Source organism: Varanus komodoensis, unplaced genomic scaffold, assembly GCF_004798865.1.
Source record: "Varanus komodoensis strain SLA01 unplaced genomic scaffold, ASM479886v1 scaffold16, whole genome shotgun sequence".
Classification (NCBI taxonomy): domain Eukaryota; kingdom Metazoa; phylum Chordata; class Lepidosauria; order Squamata; family Varanidae; genus Varanus; species Varanus komodoensis.
This window is the reverse complement of record NW_025335468.1, coordinates 16,061,199-16,086,817: the sequence shown is the minus strand read 5'-3', so window position 1 is coordinate 16,086,817 and position 25,619 is coordinate 16,061,199. Positions and strand designations below refer to the sequence as shown.

The 25,619-nt window shown below is 40.9% G+C and overlaps 1 protein-coding gene across 4 annotated transcripts in view; it reads left to right on the top strand.

Annotated features, from left to right (window-relative positions):
• IRAG1 (inositol 1,4,5-triphosphate receptor associated 1) overlaps positions 1-25,619 on the top strand; it is a 93,822-nt gene that overhangs the window by 27,046 nt on the left and 41,157 nt on the right. For all 4 annotated transcript variants that reach the window (XM_044426136.1, XM_044426135.1, XM_044426134.1 and 1 more), the window contains exons 3-7: positions 412-529; positions 4,665-4,809; positions 12,095-12,179; positions 18,146-18,337; positions 23,556-23,653. In XM_044426136.1, coding sequence (XP_044282071.1) covers positions 412-529; positions 4,665-4,809; positions 12,095-12,179; positions 18,146-18,337; positions 23,556-23,653 — 638 coding nt within the window. The remainder of the gene's footprint in view (positions 1-411; positions 530-4,664; positions 4,810-12,094; positions 12,180-18,145; positions 18,338-23,555; positions 23,654-25,619) is intronic.

The window sequence follows — 25,619 nt, the reverse complement described above, 5'->3', positions numbered from 1 at the left end:
ACTGATGCGGAAGGTTGATCTGAGCAAAAATCATCTCAAGAAGTGGATTAAGTCTGCAAATTCAACTACATATGCTAGTTTTGTGACCGCTCAGGAAATAGTCAGGCACGGGAAGCCGTTCACAGATGGAGATTATATAAAAGAATCATTCATTGATTTCATAAATACAACACACTATAGTTTTTTTATACATAGGATAAAGGTAAGAAACTATATATGCAGTGTTATCTTCATTTTAGATGTCAAAAGAGTTTTGTGGCTCCTGGTGTTTTCTTTTCTGTGGAAAACAGGTCCAAATGACTCTTTGAGTGTTTAAGGTTGCCGACTCCAGTCTAGCTTGTTTGAACTGGAGTTGGATAAAACTTGGCTCCCCTCTAACAGGAATTTGCCTTTTTCTTTAATATAAAATAGGACGGTGCAACTTGGCTCAGTTCAACACTTGTGCCACCAATTTATTTTCCCTTCTTGACGTCCAGTGCCACATGCCTCCTTGACAGTGATGACACCAAGCTTCAGACATCCCTCATAGGTATGAGTAGCTTATTTTCTACACTTAACAAGTACCATATGTGTATGAATACAACAATGTATTAAGTGTTCAAGTTTTCCATTTCTTTCATTTGTAGGTAGAATGCCTCAACAGTTTGGATGTTTTTTCAGTGAAATTATGAAGGGCTACCTATTACTGATCTTATTATGATTATGATTAAAATATAGGCTGTTATTATTTATCTTACAATGTAAGTAATTCTCAACTCCTGCTCAGTTCAATGATGGTAAAAATGTAAGAACAGGAGGCTCCCATTACATTTTGCTCAAGGCTATCACCTTCCTTTGAGCCAGAGCTTAGCTTCCAGGTTCTGTCTTTGGCTGACCTTGACTTGGCACTGTTTCTTAAGAAATTAAGCACTGAAGCCAGAGATGTTAAAATCTGCAAGCCACAGCTCATGTCTTGCGTGAGTAAGGGTCTGTTCACACCGTGGGTTGAGACAAATCAGGGCTACTTTCAGATTGTGTTTTTATTGTGCTATCATCCCATCTCATTCACTGAAATTTGCTGTGTCAGAGGGGTGGTTCCTGGATAATGCTGGCTTCTATTGATAACTGTCCCTTGTTTTCTTATTTCTTCTTCCAGTTGTTCTTCTTACCACAAAGAAGTATGTTAAGGAGAGAGAGATCCATAGCTGTACAGTTCCTCTTAATTGTTAGTGCTAGGATCCATCCATCTGGAAACCCTGCTTTTACTCAGAATAGTTTCAGATTGGGAATCTCATCCATTCTGTAAACTGAGAACCAAGGAGCAATTCACAGAAACAGATTAACTGGTAGTTTTCATGCAATAAACTTGCTTGTGTCTGTATTTGGAAACCGCATTTGCAATAACAGTAACCCTAAACTTCTATTTACATTAACTATTTTATAATTCCAATATATGGGATTGATAATGGCAACTGCTATGCAGTGAATGGTCATACGAACCAGATGTTAGACCAAGGATGCAGAATTGGAGGCTTAGCCACCAAATTGAGCCCGCCTGGTGTTGCAGTCCAACTCTTTGGACTTCCCCAGGTGGCCCACATTCCTTTTCTTCCAACCACTGAAAGTTTGGTGAATTCCTGGCTTTGTGCAGTTTTCTTTCTGTTAAAATGGTTTGAATTGCCTTTTCTAAAGCTTTGCTACTTAAGCACATTAAGCTGAAATTTGCTGCCCCCTCAGAGGAAAAATCACCAGTCCCACCCACCACTGGAATACAGTCCCCAAGGACTTCCCCAGAGTGGAATTTGGCCCTTGGCTGAAAGACGTTCTGCACTCCTTCTTTATACATGTCATATTAGCAAGCACTATGGAGATGAAAGACATTCTGGCATCCTGTCAATTTCATTCGATCCTTCTTCTTTCCAGGCAGTATGACCAGTTCGACTGAGGCTGTGAAGTCTTTTCTATTTTGAAAACTGTATGGATTAAATTTACTTTCAAAGCCACTGTGGTTCTATGTAATTAAAATCCTTCAATAAAGGAAAAATAGAATAGGACACGGAACTTAATACTTGCATAATGTGTGTTGAGTATTTTAGCAAAAAATAAAGAACACATCAGTGCCGGTTGTAAAAGCATTTCAAGTGGATGTGAATGCTGCCATAAATATCATGGAAAGTTACAGTGTCTCCTGAGACTTGCATATAAAACTTTGTGTTGGAAAAAGTCTCGGTGGCTTCAAAATGTAATATCTGAGGGACATGCCTTGCCCTTTTCTTTTTTTTAAGAGGAAGAACTTTTGTGTGAGTTGGTAAAGTATGTAAAATTTGACTTTGAGGCATTGCATCCTGATAGCAAGAATACCAGTGACTTGAAAGGCTACAGGGTGTTCAGCAAATCATTTCATTCAATTTTAACTGTTTATTTAATGAGCACACTGGTTTAATTGAGTAACAGGTTGTTGTACCCCTATTTGAGAATTTTGAGCTCTTGTTGAGAATCAGAGTTTGCACCTCAGTAAGCTGAGGGCTAAATTAAAAGTCACTTTTACAAACCTGGAATTAGATGTGTATCTAAAGCTCTCTCTCTTTCCTCCTCCTTTTTTTCTTCTTTTTCTACCCCTCTCTCTGCAAAAGGCAAGACTGATAACACATACTTGGAGTTAGGGGTTTTTTCCATGCATGATCTATCAATTCTTGGATGCTGAGGGAATATCTGTACTAGAGACCCTCTTGCGTGCAGTGCACTGCAGTGTTGTCATTTTTTCAAAATGCAGTAGTTGCTCTAGGGGCATATGCTAATGAACACAGTACAGTATCCACCATGTTGATAACATGATGGAGTTTCATCCATAAATGCACAGTGCTCAAATTGTGAAAGATGTGGGAGGGCTTCCAAAGGTCACTAGCTGTATGTGCATTTGTGTCTGCGTGCACAGTGTAAGCACATAATGCACTCTCCAGTAGAGTTCTGCAGGTGCAGGAAAAATGGGAGGGGGCAGGTTGCTATTTCAGTTTCCTTTTTGGTGAGAGAGGGTCTGGTGACTTCAGCTTTGATGGTAATTCAGAGCTGTACAATTTCATACTGGTGTAGTCAAAAATGACTGCCAAGAAAAAAGTATCATGGAGGAGGAGGGGAAATGGGGTGGGTGGGTTAAGCTACTGTTCTTAGCATTTGGGTTTGTAACTGCAAGAACCAGAAAGTTTGTCATAAAAATAGCTTAAGAAGTAAGCTATTGTGGAAGAATTAGCATAATGCAGACTGGATTCAAACAACTGGAGTGTGGGCTGTCATTGAACTGTGAATTTTTGTTGCAACATGGAGTATGATCTTGTCTGAAACCAGCCAATATAACAAGCCATGGTAAACAGCTATGGCAACAACCCGTGGTTCACAACTCAACAACAAACCACGGGTTCTTTTCATGGCTTGTTCTTGGTTAACAAGTCATGCCTTGTTTGTACAGCTGGGTTCAGACAAATACAATGACCCACATTTCAACAACACATTTGTATTCAAAAAGTGAGTGTGGGTTAGATGGTATTGTCTGAACCAGTGTTGAACCACTGTCTGAACAATCACACAAATTAGCCCCTGATACTATGAAAGTTGATGCCACAAATCTATCAGCCAGCCCAACTCTGGTCATACCTACAGCTTTCTTGCTTTTTTTCTCTCCCTTTAAACTGTAAGAGTGGAACTCCAGACTCCATATTTCACCTATGCGTTGTCCCTCACCACCAAATATTTTGGATGTGCTCTGGTTTCTTCTTTCTTCTCTCAATCATCAATTTTATGGGGTGCAAGCGCGATGGGATGCAAGTGACTGAACTTATTATTGTGAATAAAAGGAAGATGTCTCTGAACAATCTCTTCTGATATTCTACTCAAGGATTGTTTTTTCTATGCTGCTCTAATACCCCTTCTTCTTTGGACCTTGGCTCAGCATTTCACTTTGCACCAGACTTTAGGAATCACTCTACAGGATTTAACAGAATGTCAGGTTTTGCTTTCTCAGTTCTCCAGCCTTCTTCAAGCCGGCATAACACTCTTGGACAAAGCCCACTCAAATGCCTAATCTAGTCATCTCAAATCCAGTTTTTCCCTATTCCTGCAAACATTGTATACTAAAAGTAAATTCGGGTTCAGTGGTGGTTGACTGTTTATTGGGTCTTATTAGGCCCTATGTAGCCAGACAGATGTCATCTTGATTTCCCTGGTTTGTTTTCATGCTGATTGTTGTAAACTATTACAGTATCTGTGATATTGGGTAGTAGTATGCTCAAGCCAGAGCATCCTAATTATGGTTCTAATGTACTTTCTGAAGAAATCTGGTTTCCTTCATTTAACCTTCTTCCTGCTGCAGTGTCTTCAAAGGTGGGCAACTCCTTTCTCACAAGTATAAAGCAAAAAGCTTTAATTTTATAAACTTCTTTTCAGAGTTGTTAAGGAGTTAGTCCTTAAAATAATCGTCCTTCTTTTCCTCCTATGTTCAGTGTGCTTGAAGCTGCAGTTTCTTCAAAATGTCAGTTTCCGTCAGATTGAGCTTAATTTGTACTTTTAAAATAAACTCTAATGGATTTTTTCTTAGTGCAACTCTAATCTTTATAGAAAATTTTTTGCAAATTACATAAGACACAGTGTTGCCTCCTAGTTCCTGATCCTCAGATATTATATGTTAATCACAGATGCACTGAATTTAGAACATATTTCGACTCAAAAGAGATGGTGGACATTTCGTAATCTGTTCCTCCTGGGACAGGAACCCAAAGAAAATCTCTTAGACAAGAAAAGGCATGCAAGTAAAAGAGAACATGGGCAAAACAATAAAAGGTAAAGTGAACCTATTTTTGTTGCATGAGAATTATCTTAATCAAATGACTTGTAAAATAAAAATCCCTTTTCAATTAATGCTGTATCAGGGGATGCTGTTGCTAAAAAGATGCATGTTTAATTTCCCAAAAGGAAGCCTTTTCATTCAAAAGAGTTATTAAACTGACTGAAAATTGCTGTTTGGCAGTATTTTAAAAGAAAATCCAAAATAAAATGAGACTGAAATAAAACACTGCAATGCCATAATGGAAAACTAATCCTAGGAAGCAAAAAGTGTGCTAGCAGGGCAAAAGTAAAAAGACATTTTTACTATATTTAACTATGTTTTTTGTTCTTTTCCTAAAATATCTCCTTGATTTTGGAATTGCAAATTCAATCTATAATAGGTTCCTATGGTAACAAATAATGCAGCCAAATTTTTTACATTGTTGGACATAAAATATGTATGCTTGGATACTACTACCAGAACAAATTGCCTAGGTTAGAGCCCCTTAATGTTTCCTGGAGCCACTGGTGTTCATACCAGTGGCTTCTTCTAAAACAGGATTATTTTATAGCACAGGGCAACATGTTGTAAAGGTGCATGTCAATATGCATAGTAAATAAGCTTTATGTAATTTTTCAGGAGAGCTACTCTGCTTTTGTTTTGTGCTTTAAGGCAATGTATTAACAATGCAAACTTACACTAAAAACTGTTCAAAACAGCTGTTGATATGTTGAATGATATTCAAACTGTTAGCCACAAATAGCAATAATCATGAGTATCAAGATTTTGGATCATTGGTCAGCAGTAACATTTGTAAAGGCTATAACTTCCCCTATCTTGTTCAGATGTCATTTTTGTTTAGTTTGCATTCTTTTTTCAACTTTCTTGAATATTATCTAGACACCATTAATAAGTATGGAAGAGGTACAGGTCAATCTGCATGATAAATGGATTTTACACACTTAAGCAGACAAAAAAGCAGTTCCGGTACTACTTGGCAATGAAAACATCCTGTTTGTCATGCTGTTAATAAGTGAGACCTCCAAGAAATGTTTCCAGTGTGATTTGCTTTTGTTCATGATACTCCATTCCATTGCTCCACCCACCTGTTTTTTCAGTGGCTCCCCACTGAGCATTGCAGAATTCATTTGGCTATTTTAGCACTTCCCTCCCTTTAGCTCTTTTCCCCTGAAGCAATGATCCTCAGCACTATGCACAGCACCCACTTCCAGTGGCACCTGCAAAGGCATTCCCAGCATGGTTTGTGCAGGTACTTGAATTTTTATTGTTACAATTTCTGTTAAATCTTTCTGGCAATTATACATTGGCTTCAACAAAAGCAGACTAAATAGTCAAATAAGTATTGATTTGAAGGTCATGTCTTTAGGCCTGTTCATGTATTTGAAGAAGAAGGACCTCAATCCATTGCATTATAGGAGGTAAATGTTTAACTTTCCAATTTTGTAATAACAGTCCTTTAGCTGTCAAAAGGGCACACATGATTTGTTTGTTTCCTCTTTGATCTGTTAAATTCCATAATGCTGGCAAATAATTTAAAGGTGTGTGCACATCAGAGAATATGAAGACTTGTTCCAATACAAAGTATATCTGTGTGATAACCTCCTTCCAAAAAGAAGCAACTACCAGACATTGTCAAAACATATTTTTAATGAAGCATTAGCTGAATTCTTTGCCAGCAGTTATCTGAATTAGACAATCCTTTATGAAACAGATATGTGGCATCCAATAGATGCACCGCAAATGTTTTCACTCAGTAAGATGTAGCTGGAGATCCACTGGCATGAAGATAAAAACCAAAGTAACTGTCCACTGATTAGGTCTTTTGAAGTTTTTCAAATTCTGAAATGTGCCCACAGGTCAAAAAAAGTTGGAGACACCACCGTAAAGCTTATGTGCACTTCTGCAAACACTAGGGATTCCCCAAGCCTATTGTCCCCCGCACACACATACTTTTGAGTGTGAATGGTGCTGTTTTGAAAGATTGTGCTCTCCATTAGAGTACTGAAGTGGGTCCTGAAACAAAATGTTAAGAGTATAGAATGCTTCTGTTGAAGGTTGCAACCAGTCCATTTCCTCTGACTCTCACCATGCCCAGAGCAAAATTTATATTCCATTTCCACCAAACTTATTCATCCCTCAGTGATCTGTTTAGGTTTGTTAGAGGGGTGGACACACTAGTGTCCTGTCCCAACTATGTTAACAACTTTCTACACTGATTTCAGTGGGTAGCTCTCACTTCCATCTTTGGTTTACTTTTAATTTGCTGTTGCTGATAGTTTAGAATAAACTGTCAGTAGAATAAGGAAAAATGACATATCCCAGGTGATCAGTACTTAAGGTTGTAGCCATGCGGATGCCAGTGGAGCCACACAGCTGCTTTCTCTTTCCTTCAGTTACCACTGCACAGAGAAGCAAAGGGAAACATGCAGGCAGCATTCTGTCTAGGCGCTAAACAAAAAAGCAAATCAGCTCCTGCCTTCCAGTTGCCTGACCAATATCTGAGCAAAGAAAGCACCACTGTTTCTCCTGTCTCCTTTTCTTCCATTCCATGTACCAGAGAGTGAAGGCAACAGGATCCTCTCCTCCTCTGGCACTAGTGTAGCAACTATTGTTTTGCTCAGCTGTTCTGCTGGGGTGTGAGCTGGGCCCCCGCGAAGATGTCCTGGCTTCCCCAGTACTGCCAGATCCCATGTCGCCTAAACTCTCCATCTCTCCCCTGGAGATCCTCAAACAGATTGCTCTTTTCCCACCACCCCATCCAGGTGTGTGTAGACTCTAACTCCCAATCCAGCATCACATGCAGCTGTTGGGGACAAAACATGATGCACCCCACTTAAGAACAACATGGCTTTTCAGCACTTTCCTGACTTAAGAACAAACATAGCTTTTGGCACTTCAATAATATTTTTAAGAAACTTCTGTTCCACAAAAGCTGTGTTATTAACATAAATGCTTTTAACATGATTTATCCTATAGTCCAAAAAAAATGGCAATGTTTCCGTAGACACTGCCAAGTGTGGCAAAAAGTGTTTCCTTCCACTGGCTCACTGACCACTTGGCGGTTATAGAGGTGTACTTGAGAGTGTCTCCAACTATCATCTCTTTATTCCGGTAACATTAAGGGGGAGGAAGTGGCTAATAAACACATCTTGGATTCTTTTACAGTCACCAAGGCCAGGGAATAGATTTAGCCATTACTGCAATAGTATAATCAGATGTCTGCAGTTATTTCCTGCCATGTAGGTGTACAGCTGTTCTTTCATATGGAGAACTGTACAACCATTGGGAGATGACATATTTGGGATGAAACCTCCCACATGTCATAAAAATGAATCATCCAGCCACTGCTGACAGAGATCCTATGGGTGAATAGTATCTCTGTGCATATTCCAAAGGCAATATCAGGATTATAGAGCAGGGGGAATTATATCATGGGTTTTCTCTCAGTATTAGTAATTTAATCTGCCATCTTACTGAGACTTCTTCCATTTTCTTCGTGGGAGGAAGAGGACATCTTTTACATAGATGTTTTCCCCTCAGAATTTGTCCTTCTCTCTCAGTATATTCCATTACCCTACCATAAGGCAGTGCTGTGGTATGAGACTACCATTCTGATTTGTCCCACTTCCACTTTTGAAATTGAAGAACTGACTTTACAGGCCACAGGAGACAGTAACATGGTGGAAGGGGACCCACAAGCTTCTGCAAGTGCGGAATCACAAGTACCCAGCAAATGCATCACACAGAGAAACCCATAGAGTAGGGCATAGTGCTTCTCAAATCTTCCTCTAGATGAAACATGAAATATGTTCAGGACAAGGGAAAGTGGCAGTGCACGGTTACTCTAAGGCAGCTGGACAAGGCCTATAGCAGAGATATTTAGCATGGTGGGAGATGGAAGACACCTTTATAAATCGCTGATGCCATCTTGTAGCAGGTGAAGCAAAAGCTGAAATCACACCTGCTTCTTCACAATGGATTTGAAACATAGAAACAGAGTGAGTCAGAAGGGGGTCTCACAGGTCATCTAGTCTGACCCCTGGCTCCAGCTGGCTCCACTCATGACATGCCTACCATGTACATGTCTGGCCTTTCCTTGAACACTCTCCACCTATGGGGCCTCAGCCACCTCCCATGGAAGCCCATTCCATACCCTCGGGTCCTAACTGTCAGGAAGTACTTCCTGGCATCCAAATTGAACCTTGTTTCCCTGAGCTTGAAGAAACTCCTCAGCCATCTTCTCTTCTGTTTATCATATTTGCTGGGCCTTTAATGACTTAATAAAACTTGAATGTGAAGGTGCACCCCTCACCCTCACTTTCCCTGTTTGATCTCTTTGATCAACAGAAGGAGCGCTTTTGAGATGCTACAGGCTCCCACACTTTGCCTTCAGGAGCACTGCAGCACCCTCTGGAGTGGTGCGCGCACACACACACATGCACATACCCAGTTCTGATATTAACATCCATCTTCTTGTGCAGCCCATCTCTGAAGCGGAACCCAGCCAGCTATGGATTGTAACACACAGGAAGATGTGGGATTTTAAAAATGCTGATTCATGCATTGTGTTGTTTTTCCTGTAATATGTATCATTGCATGTTAATATAGCAAGCAAGCAGTATATATGTGTGTAGCTAGTTCCTGGCTTGGCCTTTTGTCCTTTACTACCTCCTGTTTCTTTAATTGTTTGGGAGACCAAATAAAAAAGGTCACTTCCAGCCTGGAGACTTGCCTAAGTAGCAAGTCCAAAGTGCCAATTCTAGAAGAAAGGTTGAGGCACAGCTTTTCTGCGTAAGACATTTATTTATTTATTATGTTTTTATCCTGCCTTTTTCCATTTGAGGATCTCAGGGCAGCTTACATAATTTTCCTCCTCCTCTCACTCGCATCCTCACAACACCCCTGTGAGGTAGGTCGGGCTGAGTGTCTGTGACTCGGTGAGCTCCATGGCTGAGCAGCAACTAGAACCCAGAACTCTTGATTTCATTTGACACAGTCAGGTTGTAGCAGAAGAAGCCTGCGCTGATGAGGCTTCCTGTTTAATACCTTTCAGCCTTCCATAGAATCTCAATATTCCTTTTGCTTCATTTGCTTTGCCCTGCCTGGTGTTCTTTTTTCCTGTCTGTTGTCCTGTGGATACTTGGTCTGCTATGGCAGCTGCATCTTTGGTGTGGGTTTTTTGAAAACTGCCCCAGTGATGCAGTTGTCAAAGTAGAACTGTGCCCAAGGGATTGTATATAAGAAACACCTTATATTCTGTTGCTACTAGAACCAGAATGTTTCTTTAGCTGAAGCACTGCAGGCCTAATTCTTACCTCAGAAATGAAGTCTGTATAGCTCTTCCTTTTACAGAGGTCATACTATGCTTTCCTTCACTCTCAGTCTTCCATCCTCTGTGCTGCCTTCCTGTGGGCTTTTTGCAGAGTATAGAAGAACAGTGGGAGGGTGTAAATATTTCTGCTCTGCTAATAACTGCTCAATTTAGAGGGCACTTCTGTGACAGTTGTCTTTTAGACAACTGCTGCTTTGACCTAACATACAGCATTGTGTTTACAGAAGCCTTTATCTTGGGGCATGATGGAGAGAATCTGGGGAATATATCAACCAGAGCAGCATCATGTATTACTGGCCATTGGGCATGACCTTTATAGTGGCTTCTCGGTGTAGCTAGATCAGGAAGAAAACTCTTATTTTCAAGGGCTGTCTTATTGAAGAAATAATCAGGACTGAGCTATTATTGATCAGATTCCAAGTGTGATCATTTTCAGATTGTGCAATTGAAATGTCCCCTATTTGGTCTTCCGACAGTGGTTTTTGTTCTACCAGTTTTCTATGTGAGGCATTTATTGTGTACTCATCCTTTCCTACTCCTGGTAGCTTGTGGGTTCTCTAGAGGATATCATGACCCTTCTGTTTTACTTCTGTGCCTAAACAGTACTTTTGGCAAGGCATTTTTAAGAGTTCAGAAAATACTGTATTTATTGCAAATGCAAAATAAAGTATTTTTTAAAAGTTGTGCCACTACAATGAACTAACTATGGTGTCACTGTAAGGTTAAATTGCAGGAATGCTCTTCATGTAGAGTTCTTCAGGGAATGCCCCATCATGTAGCATTAACCATTTCATGCCCAAAGTCAACAGGCCTCAAATCCTTTTAGAGCTAATTTAAATTCTTAGAATCTTCATTAAAAGAAAAATTGACCTCACATGCATACAGATTTTAAATCTCTCGATCATACAAATCTGGGATCTCAGAAGAAAGAGTGCATCTAGTTTGACATAGTTTAATTGGCATCTCTCTTACAATTTATAAACTTACTATTAGTTTTGCAAATTTTTGAAATTGAATCTAAAGTACCAAAGTTATTGAAACCATGCATTGGCTCCAATCCAGGACATAGCATATCTGCTAGCAGTAGAGCCATCCCATGAAACTGATTGTAGGGGATACAAGATTACAGATAGAACTTCACACAGTGCATAGTTAAACTATGGCATTCACTTCCACAGGCCCTCAATCTGGATGCCTTTAAAGAGGATTAAACAAATTCATGGAGGATAAGGCTGTCAAAGTCCTATATGCCTCCTCCAGCACCAGAGATAGTATACTTATATACACCAGTTGCTCAGGCACATAACCATGGTGGTGCTGTGGGACGCAACTCTTTCTTGTGAGTTCCCCACATGCAGCCAGCTGGCTACTCTGTGAGCAGAATGCTCGACTAGAAGGATACTTGGACTTAATATGACTATCTTGTTATGTTTGAGGACCTCCTGGAACAGGTTTGGGGGATGTATGGGATGCCACAATTGGGAGGAGAGGATGGGGAAGTCTCAGCAGAATGCTAATCTCCCCTCTTCCATGATGAAACCAAGTCTGGCCTTTTGTTTATATCATCAAACTACAGTGTTGAAAAATAGTTCAAATTACAGAGGAGGCTGTAGTCCATAAAGTTGAAGTAATGGCTCACTCATCTTTGATGAAGTACCTCCTCTTTTGAGCGCAATATAATTGTTAATAGAGAACAGTATGAAAGAGAAGGCCAGGTACTGCTCTGTGTAACTTCCCTGTGTAACTTGAGAGCAGGATTGGTAACATGTAGCTGGTCCTTGAATGAACCATTGGGAATCCTAGTTAAAAGCTGAATATTCCCCTCTAGGCAGTAGTGATCCTGTGCTACCTCTGGCAGCTGTACATCATGTCCAAAGAAAGTATGAAAGTGTCTAGATGCTTGTGTTTATGTGTTTTCCTTTTTTATGCTTGCTGTGGCTAAATAGAACGCTTGAGGACAGCAGTCAAGCTAGCTCTGAAGATGGAGTGAAGCACCTTAATTTGGCAAGGTATTCAGCCGTGACTCAGAGGGTAAGTTTACTGATTGTTTGTATTCAGCCTTCCCTGCTGTGGTCAGATGAGCTGTAAGAAGAGAACAGTTTTGAAAGCCAAGCATTTCTAAATACTTTTTCCTTTTATGGAATAAAACTCCTAGAACATCACTTCCTAGCTACTACATTCTCCAAATGGCTCAGTGATACAAGAAAGTGCTTTGCATTTAGCAATTGAGATGTGAGCCTTGGGGTGAGGATTAATTCTTTGCCTCTCTATTTTAAGCTATGAGATTCTGAGACATGCTAGAACTAAACAAAACCTATTTATATTTTATTAAATAATATTAGAACAGCAGCATGTCAGGAAGGGTTGTAGATTTCCTGAATTAATTTACAGCATGCATAATTGGAATAGTTGCTATAGTTTATAAGATAGTTGGTTTTAAAATGTATTCTGCAAAATCCACACTTTGAATTTCATGCCCAGTTCATTCCATAGGTGATTCTTAATTTATGCCACTTCACAATAGAGCTAATTACAGCAGCACAGGGTAACAAATGCAAAAAATAGATTGATATGACATAGACTTTTGATTAATGACATTTGCCCTATGCATCCAAATTATCTTGCCTATTTATGTTTATTCCACAGAATGTAGATACCAGTATTACTATTTAATAATAGTAATAAGAACAGCAACAATAGTAATAGGAATGTTGCTGCTTGTCTATTTGATATGAATTTGTATGCATTTAATGCGTCTGGTGGGGGTGGGTTGATGTGGACAGATGTGGTCCAAAGCCACTTGTGATAAAATCAGCCTGTAGTGCTAATATGGAGCCTGCAGAACTCTGTGCTCTTTCAGATGTGGTGGATCTTTTCTGGTGGATTCCTTCCACTTGGGGTTGTAACCTCGTTTCCACACTGAAAACAGCCCTGGTTGCCCTGCAGGATGGCTTTCACTGGGCTAGAGACAGAGAAAATGCAGTGGTGCAAGCACCCCTCTGCCTGAGGCAAGAGAGCACCCAAGCCCTGCCAATGCCTTTCATGACTGCCACCATGCTGCTTGCAGTTGCTGCCGTTATGGTCCCCCACTCATTCTTACCTCTTCTCCTCTCTCCTGGTATATTACATCTCCTTCCCCACCCTGCTTGCCTACTCACCCTCACCCCACCCACCATGTCTGTCTGTCTGTCTCCCTCCATGTCCCTCATTCCTACCTGCACTCTTGCCCCATTACTGCCAGCACTACTGCCCGTTCTGTGGAGCCTCTCAGATGTGGCAGCAAAGGAGACACAGGTGGGTAGGCTAGTGGCGCAAAGCAGAGGCAGCAGGTGCTCCTGGCCCTGAAGGGAGCATGCAATTTGCCACAGTCTCTTCTCTGCTGCCCGAGCTGAGGATTTCTTTCACCTCAGGAGAGGGCCAGCCCTGGGAAAGTGCAACCTTGTTGATTCTCTGTCACCTCTTGGCAGCTTCAGATACCTTCAGCCATGGCATCCTTCAGGAGGTGCTGTCTGAGTTGGGTGCAGGCAGTGCTGCATTGCACTAATTCTGCTTGACCCAGCAGGATCTTCATGTTGGGATCCTGCAGGGGTCCATCTTGTTCCCTGTGCTGTTTAACATTGACATGAGATGTTGAGAAACATCTTTCAGGGATTTAAAGTGTGATGTTGGCATGCACATGCTGACGAGATGCAGTTTATTCCCTCTTCTCAGAACTGGATGTGGTTGTGGGAGTGCTAGATCAGTACTTGGTCATGGACAGTGCTTTTTTTGTAAGAAAAAAGGTGCCAGAACTCATGAAATTATTTACCTTTCACACGTAGTCAATCACTGTACACACACCCACACACATCAGTTGTGTAAAGAAACATAACGGTCACCGCATGCAGTAAGCACTCAGCATGTGACCACATGACCAATCGCAAGCCGAGCAGCACCATTACAACCAGCGCAGACGAAGTACGCATGCATCGCATACGACACACAAGCAGCCCGCATGCACCGTTTTAATGATTTTGCTGCCAACCTGCTCCACTTGATAGGGCGATTCAAATCCATGTGGACCAAACATCAAATTTTCACAAGTTATTTTTAAAACTTCGAAAATCTGTCGAAAAAGGGTGCCGGAACTCTGTTCTGGTGCATTCTATGACAAAAAAAAGCACTGGTCATGGATAAGGCAAACTGAAGAAGTTTGAGTTTATTTCAATAGCTTTTTCCTCAGTCCACATGAGTGGATCTTAACCTGTTCTGGAGTGGTTGCACTATCCTCTGAAGAACTGGATTCATATTTTGGAGGTACTCTTGAACCCACTACTATCATTGTGGGGAAAACTATATTTTTACCAACAATTCTCCCCAAAGGGTATTCTTTATTTATATTTAATATTCTTGCTAATTCCGTATGTTGTTGATTTTAAAAATCCATCCATAAATGTAAGAAGATGAAACAAGGGATCTCATGACATTTTGTAGCCTAGTATTTTCTCCATATTTTAATTAATCCTTCTCTTTTCACCCTCACCCCAGGACAATCCACCTATAAATGATTTAAAAAATCACACATTTGTTTCAGACTTTTCCAACAATTAATTGAATAATTCTTATTTATTTTAGCTATTGTTACAGCTATTGCCTATAATCTCATCATCGCCTTATACCGATTTTCTCTAATTGATGACATTTAATGACAAATGTTGGGATAGGGACCTGGGATACCTAGGCTGGGAATCCAGGAAATCTTAGTTCTAGTCCTTACTCAGCCATGAAACTCACTGGGTGACTTTGAGCTAAACACTCACTCTCAGCCTAACATACTCACTGAGTTGTTGCAGGGTTAAAACTGAATGGAGGCGGACCTTTTAAGCTGCCATAGGTTCCTTGCAACAGGAAAAAATAGGATATAAATTTTATATTGCATTTATATCCCACCTTTTTTCAACTTGTGAAGAACCCAGGGTAGCTTACATAGGTGCATTTTATTAAAACAAAACAAAACACAGCAATCCTGTGAGGTAGTTTAAGCTGAGAGCGTATGACTGGCCCAGTGAGCCTCATGGCTGGGTGGGGGACTAGAACGCAGATTTCCTAGATTCCCAGCCCAACCAATTATATTGTTAATTTATATTGTTAATTTATATTATTCTATTTTGAAGTTTATTTATGGTTGTGAGCTGCCCCGAGGCTTTGGCGAATGGGGCGGCATAGAAGTCTCCTAAATAAAATAAAAATAAAATAACACTCTAAGCAGCAGTCCACACTTGACAAGTTGTCCCAAATTTACCTTACAATATCATTTCCAGTAATTTGTGCGCACTTGACCATATAATCTTCAATTTGTTCTGGTTTAAATAATACTTTATAGATCTTCCATGATAGGCATGCTTTGGTGGTGTAGGAAGGATAGCTGCCGCCTGTATAAAGCAGCTTAGGGAATGATTCTGTTGCCTCTAGACATCCGAAGGGCCAAAGATAGTTTGGCTTTCCAGTCCTAAGAGAGGAGAAAGTGCTTCAAACCTCGAGGACAATATCCAAGCTCTTACAGACAGCATGGAAAGAACCATACCAGTTGCTTTCCAGGATTAGGAAAGTAAGCTCAGAGAAGGGCACAGGGGGTATTTTGGTGGGTGGGTAGGGGAGGAAACTGGAATGGCCAGGATACAAGATATTCTGAAGTGGCTCCAAGCTCTTCTGCACTGGAGGAGGATTTCTGTGCCCTAAGATGATCTCAGAATATCTATATTTGTTGTGTGTACATGTATATGTGCATGTGCGTTGTGGTCCTGTGATTGTATGTTGGATTCTTATTTTATGGTATATACAATGCTTAAAGAATTTATTGTATATGGTGTATCTGAGAATAACAGGAGCTGTGTCCAACAGATCTTGGACAGGGTAGTAGGCTGGGAAAGACTGCAGGAGGCAGTTGCTATTACTGGAGACTGTGGAGAAGGGGCACAAGTGTCAAACAGCAATGCTTTGGTTATTGGGGAACAGTTATTCCAGTTGTACAGTCTAATGACTTAATCCATGCAATTTTTTCATATCATAGGCAATGGAAATACACATGGTCAAAGAACGGTTAAAATTGTTCCCCCCCCCATATTTAGTTTAGCATGAAAATTACCATTTTGGTAGTATAGCTATTTGGAAATAGTTGTTAATGGCACTTAGATGCAACGAGAGCAATTTAAAGTCCTGAAACTCTTTTATAGGCATGACTTCTGTCTATAATTGACTGCCTTCTGCATTGATTTCAGTGGGAAAGAAATGAGATCCCAGGCTCTGTGACTCAGAGATGAGATTCCAGGCTCTGTGTCAGGAAGTCTTTAAATTGACCATAGAAACCACAAAATGCTGCTTGTTTCTCAAAAACAAAACTGTCTAATGTGGGGAAAGGAGTTTTTAAAAATAATTCACCTGTTCACTATGCAAACAAGTTTTTAATGATTCCTGAAGAGAGTGCATGGGTGTGAAGAAGGCTTGCATTTACATGCTTCACCACCATACCTGGCTTTGCTGTTTTAGGATAAATGTTGCCCCAGGCACAATCAATCTGCTACTCCCTTGCATGATTTCTAACAGGTGCAGACAGGAAATCACTTTCAGTCTGACCCCAACTCCCAGTCCTCTTTTTTCTACCTTTTTGGGTTCCTAAAATAGTAATGGTAAGGCAATTAATTTCTCTGCTGGTTTGCCATGCCAATCATGTAAAAATTATTCTACACCCTACAGTAGCAATTCCTGTTTGCCATCTTCCTTCCCTTCTTGACACTCCAGGGATAAAAGTTGTGATCCCCCCCACCCCTTTTGTCATCTCAGAATGTGTTATGTGGTCACAGCTTTGGAATCTCTCTTTAAGATTGTCTAGTATAAGTATTTCCACATGGGAATATATTTCCTCCCTCCAACCTTAATCTTATTGAAGTTTGTTAACTGGAATTTGGGATTTAACTGTGAATGTTTTGGAAGGGTCAAAGATCTAATCCCCACATCCCATGTTGACTTTCTACACAGCATGTCTTAATCAAGGGCAAAGAGCTAAAATCGTTCAGCTGTAACTGATAGTGACCCAACCTATCAAAAGCCTGCAGGCTTTGGGAGTCTTGCTTGTTCCAGTTCCAGGGTTGAATTGAGTGGTGGCAGCAGCCATAATTAAAGAGGATGTTCATGCTCTGATTTGACCCCCAGGGCAGGTAGCTGGTGGTCACATTCACTCTTCCCCCATCCAGTTCTAGATGTGGACTACAACTCATATAATTCCCAACTAGCAGGTGAAGGGCACCAGGTTGTGGGTAACTGGTTTAAAGTGTGAGCCACTTTGGCAAGTTCTGTACTACTTTTTAGGTATACTGAGTTTTGGAACAATATCAATGAGGAGATGGGACTCCTGTGGATCTTAGTAGCTACTGAGGAAGACAGCTTGATCAGACTATACAATGGGTTTCTTTGGCCAATGATATTATTATTGACTGTCACACAGGCCGGCCAGCCAGCCATTTCTGCCCCACACCAAAAGAAGCCTTTCCAGCCAAGCCATACAAGAAGATAGCACAACTATCAGAAATGGGGCAAATGCATGTCCACAACAGTCTTACCACTAAGAGCTGAGTGTGAAGCCTTTGTGTACCCAAAGCCATATCCACCTACAACACACATTAAGGGAAAAAAGCCATTCTCAAAAGTTGTAGTTGTATCACAACTGGTTCTTTGCTTTTCATAAAGCTTTTATAAAGAGCTAATATAGAGATCCAACTTAATTGAACAGGGGAGCTCACCAATGAACCCGTCTGTGTAATAATGCAAGGAATGTTGAAAAGGTTTTTCTTAATGTCCTTACTGTGTTACATTAGATCTTGAAAGCCCTAGTTAATAAAGCACAAAGAGAAACATAAGTTGTTGCTTTAAACTTTATTGCTGCTTGTTATTATAAAGTGATCCCAGTGTTAACAGCCTGGCCTTTAAATGGATTTGATTTGTATTTTTGGCATCTGCTGTAGTCTTGGGATCTCAACACCCCACAGTGCTTATCTTCAGAGGTTAACTTGAAACAGACATTCCCATCAGCGCATGGTCTCTTTAGTCCACATTGCGATCCACTGTGTCCTTCGCCTCCCATCATGCCAATCTTTCCTGAAGATGCGGGACAACCAACTGAGACACAGCACCCCATTTTGTCTTCTCCCGTCAAAGTAAGCAACCTTTATCAATTCTGACAAATCTCTTCGTATGTTTTACATGAAAAACTGATGTGCACATAGATTCATTGTATTTGAAACAATACTAGGATGTTACAGCTGTTGCATGTTTAATTCCTCCCCCATGATAATCTCTAATGGTTGTGAATGACATGGGGAGTGGAACAGAACATTGGCTCTGCAAAAGGAGCATTCTGTTAGATCATACGGAAGGGGGAAGCTAGCAGTGAGGTAGCATATCTTGTCCGCAGCTGTAGATTTAGGACGGCATCTAGTTTGCCTTGAGTTGGGGGATTTATGGCAAGAATCTGACCTGCTAAGTTGGCAACACTTAACATATTTGCATGCACTCACACACCCACTCAAGCACTCAAAATCTCTGTCCTTTAATCCATGTTGACAACAAGCAAGAATTTGTATAGAAGGCTACAGTGTGACAGCACTGTGTTTTGATCTTTGCTCGTTCTGGTTCTTACTACTGTTGTTTTTGCCTGAAAACTTTTGTTTGTTGGTCTGGGGCTCTTTCTAGATTGTTCTCAGGGCTGCTGTCAACTTCCAAGTAGAATGGATGTTACGAAGGCATAGTTCGGGATGTTCTGTAGTTTGCTCCACTTGGATTTCGGCCATTGCTGCTTTGGAAGTGAATTCTATTGTAAGACATATTGGAGTAACCTTCTGCTGTGGTTTTTCCCCCTACATTCACCCAGAATATCTGCCCAGCTTGGAGGCACTTCCTAAACAGTTAATGCTGCTTAAGACAATGTATGAAGGGTATCCTAGCTGGCATGCAAATGGAACAGTTGCAACTGTAGTGTAGTGGTGAAGAGCACAGGTCTGGGACTCCGGTGAGCTGGGCTCTAGTCCCCACTCAGCCATGGACTGGCTTAGGGCTATTCGCAGGCTCTCAGCCCAAGCTCCCTCACAGGGTTGTTGTTGTGAGGATAAGACTGCGAGCTGGAGGAAGAGAATAATGTAAGCCACTTTGAGTTCTTTAAAAAAGATAAAAGGTGAGATATGCATCTTATAAATAAACGGCTACCAAAATTAAAGTAGGGTTTTAAAAAAATAACCTTGTCCTACTTGCCAGCAAACCCAGACCATGCTTTTTTCTAATACTGAAAGTATGTGACACACTATATCATACATGTAGAAAGCTTCCAGCTTTTTAACTTTATATTTACATCATTTACATACCACTATACATCTAAACAAATTCTAGGGCAATGAAAAATAAAAAGATAAAATGATGAAAAGAATAAAACTATATTAAAGAATCAATAAAAAGATAACTGGTCAACTAAGGAAGGCTTCTTGAAATAAAAATATTTTCAGGAGGTGCTGGAATCAACCCAATGTTGGGTGGGGTGCCTGACTGACTTCTAGAGCCAGGGAGTTCTAGGGGAATGGAGCTGCCACACTGAAAGTTCTTTTGCCCTCAATTTTTCCATCTTAATTTGCATTCAGAAAATATTGTTGAGGATTTGACTATGTATACATGTTGGATGGCATGTGTAGAATGTTCCCAAGTAGGAACTTTGACTCTTATGCAGAACTAAATGAACGCACCTAATGATTCACAGGCCTTTACATCTGCCTGTTTAGGATCTATTCTGATAAATTGCTTTAGAAAAGTCAAAACAAAACAGATCATAATGTTCTTTGAGGTGCGTTGAAAACTCTAAAACTAATGTATATCTGGCACATTCAGTTTTTCTTTTATCATTGTCTTGTAAACCTAGGACATGGTATTCTACACTCTGGATAAAAACATCCGCTACTTTTCCTTTAACATCATAGGAAAATGTTGAACTCTGCAGTGATTTGTCATGCTTTCTGACATAATTATACATTTGTGCTGAGGGCTAGTTTCCTGGTTCAAGATAAACAAATGTTCTGTATGTGAATTTAGAGAACAGTCAATTGTGAGCCATACCTCATAGGTCAAAGATCTTGATTTTGCTCTATTATGCATTCAGTTGTATACCTACATTATTTGCCAGCTATTGAATGATAAAATGATTCACTTGAGGAACTATCGGTGTAAAATTTTAAGGACACTTTTCTGTTTAACTGCTTAGTTTCTGGTTATGATGGAGGTTGATGATTCAGCTGCATCAGATGGTTTCCTGTTTCTCATGTTACTGCTTATTCTTACCTGGAAAAAGTCATTATAACCATGGGACAGTGTTATGAGAAAGTAGGAGTTCCAACTATCCCTGCCAATCATTCTGTTACAGGGAAGCAGCTGGACTAGTCTTACACAACCTGGTGCCCTCCAGAAGTGTTGGACTGCAACTCCCATAGTTCTCAGCCAGCATGGCAATCTCAGAGAAGGCGTTGGGCTGTGTTTTGACTTCTTCGTATCTGAAATGCAAAGACATAAAGCACATGGCTAGAAATGGCTGGACACCATTTTGGTCATGAGGGAAAGCACTCCCACAATGCTCCCATGCCGCAGTTGCCATAACACAGACTTCTGTGGTGCGCGGAAACTTGTGGGTCTGAAAAGTTGTACAGGGCAAGATACGAAGGCAGTAAACAAGCAAGCCCACCCCCTTCTTACACAGTAGCAAAAAGAGAAAGCTGTGGCCAAAAATATAAACAGACTGCTATAAAATTGCAGGACTTACATCTAAATGGTCAGATACAGTGGTGGTACTAACATCACAAGGGAATCCTGTGCACATAACAAAGTGGTGAACAAATAGGTAAAATATAATAGCACAACCTCCCATGAAGTCTAGAGTGAATGTACCTTTTAAGCCACTTTATGAATCTGATGGGGTGGGCTCTAGTCCTTGTAATTGTTTGCTACGATAAGAGAGAAATCCTACAGGCTACAGAGTGGGAGGGACAGCAGAGGCTTTTTTGTTTCTCCATCCTCCTTGGAAGAATGTATTGCTAGGTGGGTCTCACAGCCCATTGAAGCAGGTCTGGCCCTCTTGTGGGGTGGGGTGGACTCAGCTTGGAATGGCAGGTTGTGCTTTTGCCACTTCCAGCAGGAGAACACAGGCTGTCCTCTCACGGAGGCAGCTGGGGAGCAGGGCTGCCTGGGCTTTCCAGGGCTTCCATGCACTGGTCGCCGTGCAGCAAATGCCACAGTGAGAGAGCAGTGGTGGGGCTTTCTGGAGCTGCCGCCTGCGTTCTGTTTCACCCTGATGGGGCCCTCCGAGTGAAACAGAGGATGGGTTGGCTTTCTGAAGAGCGATATCAGCCAGAGGAAGCAACCCACACTGCTGTCCAGGCAGCTGCCCAAGCTCCAATGCTGGCGTCAGTGGGGTCTGTCATCACAGCCAGCATTGTTGCCTGTGGTGCAAGCAATCTGAAAGCCTTTCCCCTCTGTGCTCACTGGCTGCCCCCAAGACACTCCTTTCCTCCTTTCCTGAGGTTAGCATCCCGACCTCTACAAAGGGAGCCACTACTGAGCTCTCCACAGCAGCTGGTGGGGTCTTGAGTGGAAAGTTCCACAGACAGATCTCCACAGAGGTCACGGCCCTGTTAGCTGCATCCTGTGACTCCACAGTGCTGTCCTGTGGGGCCATAGATTCACTCCATGAATGTGCCAGTATTTAAGGTACCAGCGGACTATTTGTTCTGTTTGCGGAGCAAGCCTCTCTTGATACAAAAATAGACGGCTACTCCAAGCTTGTCCAAATATTTAGAATATTTTTAAGACTAATATGCTTTACTAAAGACCATGGCCCGAATCAAACTTTCCCCTTGCAAACTCATAGTCACTGTTCTTATAGCAATGGGGAAATGCATCTGTGTGTACATCTGAAGGTTTAGCCCCTTCAGCATAGCAAATGAGATGGCATGCCTAGGAGGCACATCCAACATGTCCACAAAAGTCTGAAGCCTGCAAGGCTATGCCTATTTATGCTTATTGCCTTCCTTAGCTGGATCTCTATATATCCATCACCAAGAGCCCTTCACCTTTCAGTGAAACAAGTCCTATTACAGCAACCTTCCCTCACCTGGTGGCTTTCAGAGGTATTTAGACTGGAACTCCCAGAATTTCCATCCAGCAGGGTAATTGATTGGGAATTCTGGGTGTTGCAGCCCAAATATCTCTGGAAGGCACAAGGTTGGAAAAGGTTGTAGACTGAGCATTCAGTCTGCTTACAGTAGCAATAATGTAGTTCAGTCTGCTTACGGTAAAAATAATGTAGTTCTTGTGAGCTCTCTGTCCCCCACCCCAACCTCTGTCCTTTTCTCTTCCCAGAAGATTACAAAGGCTGATGTCTGTTTTATTGTTTCTTTTATTGTTTCAAACTGGTTTGCCAGTCCTGGCTTCCTGATAAAAAGAGGGTAAAGGTCTTTAATAAGAATCATCAGTTAAGTTAAAGAGCCTTTTAATTGTGGATTGAATTCTGCCTGTACTAGATGTTGATTCCAAACAGGATTCCTCTCTCTTCCCCACCAGAGTTAGCTCCACCCTTGGGGAGGTTCACACATGCTCCTGGGCCAAAATGCAGGAATGCCAAACATTTCTTAATTGATCAGCTCTCTTGGCCTGGTGATAGACAACTGGACTGCTCAGGTTACATTCCTCCTCCTCCTGATATCGCCCAACTCCATCCTATAGCATCTACCTGTGAATCAGAGGTGATCTGGTTCTCACTTAGCTTATCTCAAAACATACCGGCTGTAGCATGTCAGCTAAGCATTCTGACCCCCCACTCTTTTACCAGTTCAGATTCAGAGTCTGAGGGATCCTGCATTTTGGGGGAAGCAGCCCCAGTTCCTACAGGAGAGAGAAAAGCATGTCTGCATAAGTTGGTATTCTTGGTGCTGTGGGAGAGGTCTCTTTGACACTTATTGCCATTCATAAAAAGAATAAGGAATAGTTTTGTATTGCTTGAGATAAATGTATCTTTTCTACTGGATCTAATATTATTAGTAGCAATGCTATTATTCATTTCATTTGCCCAACATGGCACTAAGTTCTAATTGGTTTAAAATCAGATTTGAAGCATCTGAGTTCCTTATAAAATTGTACAAAAATGGTAAGATACCACATCCTGGATAAAGATACTTGCTGCAAGATGTTGGAATCCACAGTTTCAACTGTGCATTGCCTGAAAAGTAAGTAGGTCTAGGTACTTATTTGAAAATAAGGTGATAATCTATTTTTCACTGCAACTATGATTTGGTAAATTTTCACTTTCCACTAACCTTTTAAACTATATTTTTGTTGCAATCTATTCAGGAGTCCCCCACTGAAGCAGCAACATGTAATCTACCCACTATAGTTCTTCCAGAGTGTACAATTGCAGATACAGAAAGAGAGAAAAGTCTAGTTTTCAGGTAATGAATAAACATGTGTATCTTTATTCCTGCTGTGTCATCTGTGGTATATAGTGGTTTTTTAAAAATAGGTCCCACTGAGAGCTAGTGTGGTCTAGTGGTTAAGAACGTGGCTGTAGGACTCGGGCAATTGGGGTTCTAGTCCCCGCTCAGCCATGGAGCCAATTGAGTGACTTTGGGCCATTCACAGACTCTCAGCCCAACCTACCTCACAGGGTTGTTCCAGGATGAATGATGTAAGCTGCTTTGACTCCATTGTAAGGAAAAAGTAGGCTATAAATCTAATGAATTAATAAATGATACCAGAAGGCCCTTAAATTTAGGTGGAAGGCAGAATGAGATAAATACAAGCAAATGTGCTTGCATGTAGGGTTTATTTTAGCCGAGGATAAAGTTATGCTAAAAGCTGCACAAGTTAAGCATGTTCTTTGAACTGGACTTTGACAGAAGTCAAACCTGACTTTGACAGGTTTTTCAGGAGGTTTCCAGGCATAAGGGACAGAAAGGGAAGTGTGGCAGTGGCAAATTGTTGTTGTCTCCCAAGGGACGTATGTGGTGTAGATGGAAATGACTCCATATCTTTCCCCCGTGGGTAACAAATCAGTTGTGGGGGAAGGGTGTTACGGAGCAGACTAGCAAGGGGTCTGCTCCACATGGACACACACACTTGGCCTCTCCATTCCAGCTGGCAGCAATCCTGTGACTACTTTTCATTTAGGAAAATAGTGAGATTCCTTCACACAACTTCTATGCAATGTCTAATTTGGGACTAAAGATAGTAGAATTAGAGGAGTGAATGTCATAGAGTGGCGAATGTTGGAATATTAAAAGTTACAGTTTATGTTCTTTGTGTAAGCTCTAAAAATGTGGAATGGCTTATTAAACAATGTTTATTATATGCCGCTTTGACCTCCTGAGAAACATTGAATGAAAAGTTGCTGTAATGTTTTGATGGAATGTCTTTAATTTTATAGTATTCTACTTCTGTCCTCTAGAAAATTGTACTATAAAGGCTGATAACATATAGGCATTTATGCATACATCCATTTCTTTCTTTTTTGCAGTGAGACTTATATGCATGTAATCGAATGCAGAACTGTGCCCTGAATACTTGTAAATAGCAAAGCATTTTTTTCACAGCCAAAACATGCCAACATATATTAATAACATGAAGACATTTTGCAGGGATAGGTGCATGAAACTAAATAAATATACTGAGTTTTTAATAATTATGCAACTTAAAGCTCCTAGATTTAAAATAGGAATACATGGATTTTTTCAGGAATTTGCATAGAATACTATAATCGTTGATCAAGGGAAGTACACTATCATTTCAAACAAACTTTTTCAGTATCAGAACCAAAGGCATATCTGTCTTATCTGGCTAGTTGCCCACCTACTACTTCCCTGCTTGGCTGAATCTTTGCCCATCACATCTATTCCTCTCTCATACTCCTTTTCCAACAGTCTTATTGGTCATTTCCAACTGTACTGTTTTATGATTCTTGCCCCTTCCTTTTCATAGTCCCTCTTCCCCCCCCCCCCCCCATTTTTGCTGTGTGCTTTGGTCACCTTTGCTTTCTTACCTGGACAAAAACAGAAAATGGTACCAAATCACTACCACTAATGACAAACTTACTCAGTTTTTTTTTAACCACCCAAAATTGGTTTTTAATAATATTGGAAAAATTCAATGAACTTCTGATTTTAGGAAAACAGGCTAAGCTTTTTTGGGGTTCCCTGAGTGCCCAAAGAGTGTTCTGTGCAAGGACAATAACCATGTACATTTTAGATATTCAGAACATTTCCAGATTCAAAATATTAAGTACATGCTCAAATATGAAAGCAAAGGATTAGCGACTTTGAAAAGAAGTACACCTCAAGCACAATTTTCAGTGTGTTGAGGATCTTGCCACAGAGGGGATGATCTGGTAGCCCGCCAAGTTTTGCTAAGAAAGAGCACTTG